This window comes from Bubalus kerabau, chromosome 18 (assembly GCF_029407905.1).
Source record: "Bubalus kerabau isolate K-KA32 ecotype Philippines breed swamp buffalo chromosome 18, PCC_UOA_SB_1v2, whole genome shotgun sequence".
NCBI lineage: Eukaryota > Metazoa > Chordata > Mammalia > Artiodactyla > Bovidae > Bubalus > Bubalus kerabau.
In genome coordinates, this window is record NC_073641.1 from 25,819,209 (window position 1) to 25,829,836 (window position 10,628).

General features: G+C 47.2%; 1 protein-coding gene across 1 annotated transcript; it reads left to right on the top strand.

Moving 5' to 3' along the window:
• MCIDAS (multiciliate differentiation and DNA synthesis associated cell cycle protein) lies at positions 1 to 7,142 on the top strand. The gene is made up of 7 exons (XM_055554554.1): positions 1 to 275; positions 363 to 459; positions 633 to 724; positions 4,264 to 4,336; positions 4,900 to 5,093; positions 5,687 to 5,797; positions 6,051 to 7,142. The coding sequence occupies exons 1-7, from the start codon at positions 159 to 161 to the stop codon at positions 6,489 to 6,491; spliced, it is 1,125 nt and encodes a 374-aa protein (XP_055410529.1). The 5' UTR covers positions 1 to 158; the 3' UTR covers positions 6,492 to 7,142.
• The last annotated feature ends 3,486 nt before the right edge of the window (positions 7,143 to 10,628 follow it).

Here is a 10,628-nt window from a genome sequence, read left to right on the forward strand (position 1 = left end):
TGTAGTTCCTTAGCCCCACCCCGACCACGCGCCTCCCCGACTTCTGGCCGGCCTCAGAGCCTCCCGAGCGCTGGGTGTAGAGTCGCCATCCCGGCCCGGGCCGCCGCCTCCGAGAAGTCGGCGCGGGGCTCCGGGCCTGAAGCGGACCGGGAGGCAGGATGCAGGAGTGTGGGGCGACCGCTGCGGGTCGCCGGGCCTTCGACAGCATTTGCCCCAACAGGATGCTGGATCCGCGAGGCCGGCCCATCAGCAAGCCCGGGAAGCCGGAGAGGAAGGTGGGGCCAACGGGCCGGGGCCGGGCGGGGTCTGCACGCTCCCGGCCCCAGGGCTGACCCGCGCTCACCGTTTCTGTGCCCGGCTAGTTCGCTCCTCCGCGGAAGTTCTTTCCCGGTAGCAGCGGCTGCAACCGGGTATCGGTGTACGAGGATCCCCCAGACGCCGAGACCCCTGCACTGCCAGGTGAGCACGGTTGTCCCCGCTCGACCCCTCGAGTTCCCCAAGTCGGGTGGGTGGGGCGCGCGAGGCTCAAAAGAACCTGGGATTTCGGAATGTCTGGCGGCGATGCCCGCGGCTAGCCCTTGCGGGGAGGCTCAGGGTCCGCCCGGCGCGTGTCTCGGGTTCTCGCCGCGCAGCGCTCACCACCATAGACCTGCAGGACCTCGCTGACTGCTCCTCGTTTCTTGGGTCCGACCCGCCGCCTGGTGGTGACTCAGCCGCCTCACAGGTACTTCCCTGGTGGAATGCCCCTGCCTCTCAGCCCAAAGTTCTATTTCCCGAGTTTCCTTAAAGAGCCGTTTGGGGAGGGGAGCACAGGAACACCTGGTTAGCAGGGAGAGATGTCCTGCAGGAATCCGAACCGCGAGAATAGGAACTTCCTCCTCCCTCCTAGTATGTTAATGGTGACTCCATTCTCAGAGCTGTTTTGACCAACTCTGCACAAGGAGGGCTCCCCTGCCAGACGGGTCTCCCGTTCTCCTCCCCATCTATTCCTTGGAGCTGCGATAGAGCAACTCGGAGGTTGCGCACCGAGAGATCAGGTGGGTGGGTGGGAGCACAGTTGCGCTCTGGGCACCAGATCAGCGCGTCCTCTCTGTCCTTCCAACATGCCTTTCCGGGTCATTCATTAACTATTTTCATTCCCTGGATGTCTAAGGAGTGTGGAGATTGGAGAATAACTTATCCATCAAGACCGGAAAAAACGAAGAGAATTTACATTTGGAGGAAGCCGGAAGAGTAACAAAGGATTTGAAGAAATCTGACTGAAAACGTTCTCTACAGAGATGGCCCTTCAGCAGATAGGCACTTTATAAAAGTCCTTTTCACCCTCTGCAAAGGCTACTGTCACTCCAATGGGGGAAAGAGGCATTTCCCCCAAGAAAACCTATCCTCTCACTTCCATCTCATTCCTACCACTCACCAGGGCTGAGACCAGAAGCCTGGCTCACTGATGGGATATGAAGTGCCCAGAAGGACAGGAGGTCCTAGCTAGATGGCATCTACAAAAAGAGCCAGTTTCAGGTTCCTGGCAGCAGGTGCTGGGGACATGACAGTATAGAACTCTCCAGAGGATATGACCACCTCCTAGAACTGTGATTGGGATGGTGGAACAAAGTGTCCCAGGGTCTAAGTGCCTCTTAGAATTGGGCCAGAGCCCAGGGAGACTTGGGGTAGGTGGCCACTGAGAGCAGAGACTAGGAAGGCAGGAAGAGTGGGCGTTGCCCTGCAGAAGCTATTTATTCTCTTGTTCTCTTAGAGTCTGGATGCTCAGATTAAAAAAAAAAAAAAAAAACAATACAGGAGCATCATTCAACTGACCCCGGGGGGTTACATAACTCCCTTACTCCAACATGTTTATTTTGCAAGAGAAAAAGCAGGCTTTTGCTGAATTTTGGCTTATATATACAGAACTTAAATTTGACATCATGTTCTGTTTTAGTTTTTTTTCCCCCTGCTGTTTGTGTTGGAGAAGTGCCAGGTTTTTATCTAATTGGGAAGATAGTAACAGAGTAACCACAGAAATATCATTGAACTACCTAGGATTGTGGCCCTAGTGGCAAAGAACCCGCCTGCCAATGCAGGAGACATAAGAGACTCAGGTTCAAACTCTGGGTCAGGAAGATCCCCTGGAGGAGGAAATGGCAACCTACTCCAGTATTCTTGCCTGGAGAATTCCATAGACAGAGGAGTCTGGCAAGCTACAGTCCCTAGTGTCACACAGAGTCAGGCACGACTAAAGCAATTTGGCACAGCATGCACCAAAGATTAAGCCCACAAACCAGAGCCCACGAACCGAACCAAAGTCAGCCCATGTCTCGAGTTTCAGAGAGTTTTAAGGGCAGAGCTCTTGCCAGATGGCCCAAGAGATCCAGCAGTTGTCCTGGGGAAGGCAGAGCTGGTGCAGAAGGAGATACATCCCCAGAGGAAGACTCTCCAGGGGAACCCTCTGGCCAGTACACACTCTGGTTATATTTCTCCTTCCTGTTGGGGAAAGTGGACACAAAGAGGAAGTGCTCTAGAAGTGTTTGGGGTCCAGAATGGGCCAAGACCTGGGATAGCACAGGAGAAAGCATTTCCTGGGCACCATTCCCTTAGATGGCCTCCAGTCTTCTTGTGGTAAGAGCTTTTCTCTACTAAGAGGGAGACATTTTAGCCCTTGGAAAATGCCTCATTTCTGACTTTTTCAACCAGGGAAGAATCTGTGCTTCAGGATCTATCTGGGGCCCTCAGTTCTTCCTTGCTAAGCTGCCTTCCCTTTACAACGTCAGATTTCAATTGGTGCTAGACTTCTTCTCCCTGAAGGAAATGGATAACGTGTACATTCTTTGAAGTTAGAGTCAGATTAAGATCTGACTTATTCTGGCCTGGAGAATTCCATGGACTGTGTAGTCCATGGAATTGCAAAGAGCGGGACACAACTGAGTGACTTTCACTTTCACACTTCAACTTCAGATTAAGCTCCTCTTCTCAGAAGTATCTGAATGGTTAAGATGGGCTTTTGGGAGACGAGTAAGATTAACCCAGAGGAATTAAAAAAAAAAAAAAGATGATAGAACAAAGATCATTAGAACAGATATTTCTGGTGGGCGTATTAGACGCATCTCAGATCATGCCCCTTGAGGGACCTCTTTCCCCTTCCCCGAGCTCTTCATTGGAAGCCAGGCTTTCCTAAAAAAAAAAATAAATAAAAAAATAAATAAAAGCTAGAGGCAACGAAGGGTAGAGGAAAGAGGATTTGAAATAGGCACCAGCATTCTGGAGCAGAAGCTCCAGTTTCACTATTTCAAAGTTGGGTGCTTGGGCAACTGGATTTCTCTGAGTTCAGTTTCTCCATCAGGGGAGGAATCACTTCTTGATCTCTGCCAGCTTCCTGAACTGCTGTGAGAATTAACAGAAAAAATCAACGTAAAAGAGTTTTGTCAGCTCTGTCCTCGAATTAAGGGAATAAGAAATTTCCTGGGAAAAAAAAAAAAAAGAAATTTCCTGGCAGCCAGCATTTACCATACACGTCCGTTTCACTCACCCAGGCACATTGCAGGAACCCAGGAGAGCGTCCAGTCCACAATGTTAGAGGTGCATCACGCTGGATGGGAAAAGTCAACTCCAACTTTTTGAGAAACAAAACAGCAATAGGGACCACGCCGGCTGCGTGCTGAACAGAAGCACTTTCCACATAGCATCCTTAGCCCATCATATCTTAGCCGACCTTTTCCCTTTCTTGGTGGGGACGGGTGGTTTAGTTGTGATTGAGCCTTCTCGGGTTATGTGGCCTGGAGTTACTGCATTGGATGCTCCTGCACGCCTGCAGATCTTGGGAGCAAGGACGGAGTGTTTGCACACCGTGCTCCCAGCTCTTAGAGCTGTGGCCCCTTGGCCTGTGAGAGGTAAGTCTGAGCTGGAGGTCTGAGGCCCGACTAGGAACGCGTAGGGTTGGCTGGTAAATGGGTGATGAGGCTGCGCGGGACGGTGCCGGCTGCCGGAGGCCAGGCGCGAGGCGGCGGAGGTGAGCTGAACGCAGTTTCAGCGCCGGGCAGGACCCTCGCAGCAGGGTCCCCACTTCGTGCGTCCCTCTCCCGACCATGGCGGTGCAAGCCTCCTGGATTCCGCGCATCGGGCGGGGCTTTGATTTTCAGGTATAAGTTTCCATTGTGAACGCGTTTGCGCGTAGACCTGCCACCGAGTCCGGGAGGTTAGCTGACCATCTAGGAAGTGTTCGAGACCCGCCAGGCTTAACATTAACTAGTTTTCACCTCTGGTTTATTTCAGAGCCATTCCCTGCAAACGGCAACGGACTTCGATCTGCAGGATTTCAGAGACACCGTGGATAATCTCATTGCAGGCAAGTGCAGTTTCTGCAGTGAAATTAAAGCGGGGGTGTCCTCCACCCTTCAAATCCTACAAGTTCGAATTTCTAAACTGTGTACCTATTAACAACTCGCCAGCAACTCGTCAAAGTGTCAGGCTCTTCCATATTTAGGGGATCCCCCTCCCTTTTCCTTATGGAGAAGATGAATCGCTGGATCGCTATAGATAGCCTTTTCTCTGCTTGCCAGTGCAACTTCTGGAAGAGAGCCCAGTCTTAAGCTGTGACGTGGCTAGGAAGAGCCTGAGTGACAGGAGTGTGCGGAGTAGTGGATTTGTGTGACTTCAGACAAGTTTGCCCCTGCCACTGTGGAGGTTCAGTGTAGAGCGTCTCAACAGGCATTTATTGAGCGCCTGCTGAGAGTGTACAGGATATCAGGAAGGGCCTGGGAATCGTGGGGATTGCAGAGTGAGGGTTGATTTATCAATAAAGAAAAATCTCTATATAAACCCTACAGCCATCGTGACATTTTGTCCCTGTAGTTAGCCAGGCGCGAGTCTGAGGCTGCAAACCCAGCTCCCTCTCTTCCTTTTCATCAGACTCATCCTCTTTGATGTCGCCTTCCCTGGCGGGCGGAGATTTCCCGTTCTCTCCTAGCGACATCTTGCCGTTTGGTCCCTGTCTCTCCCCGCCGCTGAGCCCGCCAGAAGTGCCCCCGCCAGAGCAGTACTGGAAGGAGGTGGCCGACCAGAACCAGAGGGCATTGGGGGACGCGCTCATCGAGAATAATCAAGTAGGGACACTGGGCTGGCGTTCAGGAATCCTGGGTCAGGGGCAGGGCATGGTGCTCGGGGACGAAGTGGAGGCTGCAGGTGCAGAAATGTGCCCCATTGGCACGTAGAACCAGTGGATCAGTCCAAGTAGCTGCTATTCCTCCACTGGCTCAGTTTACAACGTCCCTAAGTGGGAAAAATCCTACCCACCGGATTTTTATTAGGGCCACCAATATTTATTGAGGGCTATATGCCTAGTATTGCGCTTACCCATTTACTTTTCCTTATTTAATACCCACAGACATTGAGCTAGATACTCTTACCAGCCTCACTTTGCAAATAAGGAAACTGAGGTACAAGAAGATTGAACTTCGGAGGCAGAATCTGTATCTGCCTGTGGCCCAAGTCAGCACTCCTCATCACTATACTGAGGATTCACTGAGAAACATTCTAAGTGCTTTGTAATAAAAACTGATTATTCTCACCAGTGTAAACGTTCTTGGGCCCCCAAGTTTCTGATTAGACGTGAGGATCTGGGTTCAGTTCATGCCGAGTGTACAGAGGAGAGAGAGCACGGGAGCCTACAGCTCAATGTTTGGGTCCCTTCCTGCAGCTGCACGCGACGCTGACCCAGAAACAGGAGGAAATCGCCTCCCTGAAGGAGCGCAATGTGCAACTGAAGGAACTAGCCAGTCGGACCCGGCACCTGGCCTCGGTGCTGGATGTAAGTGGGGCGCGGGCGTGTAGAACACTGCATAAGTCGGAAATACTCCTGTGTACCCTTCACCCCCACCCTGCTCCCAGTGTTGGGACTCGGAGAGGGTCGAGGGAAGGAGAGGACCGCTGGCAGCTCGCTGAGTCACTTGCAGGGGTCTGCCGAGTCGCGCTGTTGGAAGTTAGCCCAGGCCTCCTTCGAGAGCCAATCAGAGGCGAGTCTGGCTGGCCCCCAGGGCGGCGCTCCTCCTCATCTCTTGTAGAAGCTGATGATCACCCATTCCCGGGATCCCGGGGCTGCAGCCGAGCCCTTCCTGCTCAAGGCGACGGCCAAAAGGAGCCTGGAGGAGTTGTTCAGCGCTGCGGGACAGGATTGCGCGGAAGTGGACGCCGTTCTGAGGGAGATTTCCGAGCGCTGCGATGAAGCTCTGCAGAGCCGCGATCCCAAGAGGCTCCGGCTGCAGCCCGAGCCCCAGAGCCTGGACCGCAGGCCCGGGAACCTGCACGGCGCCTTCCCTGGACTGCGCACAGACTGCAGCCGGAGCACGCTGAACCTGAGCCACAGTGAGCTAGAGGAGGGCGGCTCCTTTAGCACCCCCATCCGCAGCCACAGCACCATCCGCACCCTTGCTTTCCCCCAGGGCAATGCCTTCACCATCCGGACCGCCAACGGGGGTTACAAATTCCGCTGGATCCCCAGTTGAGCTGGTATGAGGTCCTCCGAAACACTGCCTCTATGCAGATTGAAGCGCCTGGAAGCTAAACTCGGGTAGCTGAAACCTGGTTTCTCAGAACTCCCCCTGCAGGATCGATACCACCCTGAAACTTTTTTTTTTTTTTCAGGAACAAGAACGTAAAACGTTTTGATACTGATGCACTGTAAAGTTCTGTAAAATACTGTGTAGTCCCTCCCCTTTTCACAGCGAAACCGTGTGTGTGTGTGTGTGTGTGCATATATCAGTCAATTTTAAAGTATTTATTTTTAGCAGCTTTAAATTCTGTACTTTTCAGAGCTGGAAGGGGACCTAAAAACCACTTCAGTTTAGTTCAGTCACTCAGTCGTGTCCGACTCTTTGCGACCCCATGAATCGCAGCACGCCAGGCCTCTCTGTCCATCACCATCTCCCGGAGTTCACTCAAACTCACGTCCATCACGTCGGTGATGCCATCCAGCCATCTCATCCTCTGTCGTCCCCTTTTCCTCCTGCCCGCAATCCCTCCCAGCATCAGAGTCTTTTCCAATGAGTCAACTCTTCGCATGAGGTGGCCAAAGTACTGGAGTTTCAGCTTTAGCATCATTCCTTCCAAGGAACACCCAGGCCTGATCTCCTTCAGAATGGACTGGCTGGATCTCCTTGCAGTCCAAGGGACTCTCAAGAGTCTTCTCCAACACCACAGTTCAAAAGTGTCAATTCTTCGGTGCTCAGCTTTCTACACAGTCCAACTCGCACATCCATACAAACCATAGCTTTGACTAGACGAACCTTTGTTGGCAAAGTAATGTCTCTGCTTTTGAATATACTATCTAGGTTGGTCATAACTTTTCTTCCAAGGAGTAAGCATCTTTTAATTTCATGGCTGCAGTCACGATCTTAGCTGTTTTTAATTACATAATGCCCTACTTCTGCAGGAAGCAAAAGGAGATTGGAAGAAATTAAGTAATTTTCTACAATCACAGGCGTCATGGGAACCTTCTGAGTGTTCTCACTACTTTTTTCAAAGATTGTAGGTCCTGAAGCCAGGTCTTTGGGTGAACAGTTTCAATACATCACTCACTTCCCTTGATCCATGAAGAACATTTAATTTTGTTACTATTGAAACTTTTCATTGTAGCTGAAGGAATAAAAAATTAGGAGAGGTTAGGATTAAGAATTTCTAATCACTTGTCTCAGGGCAAGCAATAGAACAGGAAAGTGCAGATTCTGAGTCAATGGGTTTTGGCAAAAACAGGTGCTAAACACATTTGTTTGTAATGATCATTCTTATAATTTTGTAAGATTTATGATAAATATTTATATGAATAATATAGTTTTATTTGTCTAAAAAGAATAACCACAGAAAAAGCAAGCTTTCTTAGTAAAAAACATTTAAAGAAAATGGCATATCCCATGTGAAAAAGAATGTATTTTAACGTGTCATTTTTATTTTTTTTGGTAGAAACCAAGTGTGGAAATCTTGGTAAAAGTATTTATTTGAAATCCATGGATAAAACTAGGGTACACATTCATGTTTCATATTTCTTGGCTTCATCTTCTAAGAAAAATGGGGGTGTTACCTGATGCCTTCACTTTGCCTTTTGTTTATTCCCTTTTGAGTGCCATTCCTTTTCCTATTCTGTTGTGAAATTTTGTGAGTGGAGTATGTCAAGCAGTGATTTGTCCCCACCTCCACAGTCCTCATCATGAGGGCTACTTCTTGTCTTTGGGGGCTCAGCCTGGGCATGTTTCCAACCCTGTTACACCACATAGCTGGTTCTGCCACCTGAATGCTATTCTGAATGGAGTGATCAGGTAACAAACAGGTGAGCTGGGCGGGGTGGCAGAACCTGCTTCTCCAGTTTATCCTGTGTACTGTTATCTACACTGAAATGGCCATTTGGAAAACAAACAAAAAGGTGATAGAGCACATTTCCTCATACTTTGTCTAATAAACGGACTCAAAAAAATATACTGGATGGTTCAGAATTCTTTGTATCAGCTTAAATATGAAGTCACTGCAGTTCAGCATCAGAGGAAACAGAAAACAAAAACAAAACCCTTTAACTTGTTTCGAGAAACAGTCAGCTTGTTAAAAGTTCTTTTCCTCTCCACTCCTCAATTAGTATTTTCATAATGCATTAGCTTCAATGACAGAAAAGTTAAAAAACTATATGTATTTTTCTACTTGTCTTATGCCTCAAATTTAAAAAATTATAAGGCTTATCAAGAATTCCGTGTAAGGTGGTCGGTGGTTTGGGGCCCTTTCCTGCGCTGAATGAGCCCACACACCACAGCTTCCTTGACCTGGGGTTTTCCTTACTTCTTTGGGACGTTAACCACCCAATGACTGAGTGCTTATATTAGCAATGAAGGGAGCTGTGCCCACTAATATATGTCCTTATGTTCCTTCCATGGTATGAATTCTTGTTACTGCTTGTTGCTGGTTTAGTAGAAAACATCAGTGAGGACAGCTTTGAACCAAATCTTAGCCATTTTCTCCATGATTCTTTGAGCTTATATTCATCTGTGATCTAGCCTAGATCATGAAGACATGTTAGCCTGAAATTATCACAATAATTTCATTTCAAATAGGACCAGACACCATTCAAGATCTTGGGGAGTCAATCATGAACAAAACCAAGACCTTGTTATACAGAAAATAAAGCAGGGTTTAGGGATAGGATGTAACCAGAATCATTATTTTAGATAACATGGTTGGGGTGTTTCTCGAACACTTTCTATAGCAGCACAATCAGTTTAAAAAAAGAGGCACACACACTTTAGCTAAATTATTTTTAAGGAAATGACTTCATATTTGCAACAGTTAGATGTTGTTGTAAAGTAGTGGTTCTTAAACTGTAGCATGTATCAGAATCAGCTATGCTGCTGCATGCTAAGTCGCTTCAGTCCTGTCCAACTCTTTGCGACCCTATGGACTGTAGCCCATCAGGCTCCTCTGTCCTTGGGATTTCCAAGGCAAGAACACTGGAGTAGGTTTCCATTCCCTTTTCCACAGAATCACTTACAGGGCTTATTAAAACCCAGTTTGCTGGGACCTCCCCAGAGTTTCTGATTTAGTGAATCTGGGTAAAGTCTGAGAATGTCAGTTTCTTACAAGTTGCAAGGTGATGTTGATGCTTGGATCTAGGGCCACTGTTGTAAAGAAATTTTTTAAAGATCACTTTCAAAAAGATTAAAACAAACAAAAACCAGCTGACCTGATGGCATGCAAATAATTCTTGTGATTTAGGATTAAGTTTTTAATAATAAAAATCTTATCTTACATTCAAAAAAGGGCTATATTTCAAAAAGTTGGAAGTGACAATAATGTACTTTGAAAAATGATATTAAGTAACACAGAAGGTAGCTTCAGTGATGAATTAAATACCTTGAATGAAGGACTTGATGTTGAAAATAAGCATGAAGAGTCTGAATAAAATTATTTATGAAATGTGTTAAAGAAGCTCAATTCAACTGACCCTTAAATGTGCGCAGAGGGATCAGGACCTAGTCCTAATTCTTCTAATTAACTCAAAGTTCACATAGAAGAATAATATGTAACACTTCCAGTTGAAGGATTATAATGTCATTAATTTATAATATTAACTAATGATATTTTTGTGTCTATATATAACCTAAAGGATAAATAGATAGTACAATGATACTTAAAGACTTTAAAATTATTTGGAGTAATGATATGACCAATAAGGAATTAATATCCAATGTATATAAACAGCTCATATAACTCAACATCAAAAAAAAACAAGCAACCTGATTAAAAAATGGGTAGGAATGTGTTATGTTACTTCTATGGTAATAAAATAAGAAATTAGGAAGAAAAAATGAGCAGAAGAACTGAATATATTGTGCATTTTCCAAAGAGGAAATGTAGACAACCAATATGAACATTAGAAGATGCTTAACATCACTAATCAACAGAGAAATGGAAATCAGAACCATAATGAGATATTACCTCACTCCTGTCAGAATGGCTATCATCAAAAAGAACACAAATAACAAATCTGGGAGGATGTGGAGAAAAGAGAATCCTTGTGTTCTGTTAGTGGGAATGTAAATTCCCACTGTTAGTGGGAATGTAAAACAATCACTATGGAAACCCCTGGAGAAGGAAATGGCAACCCA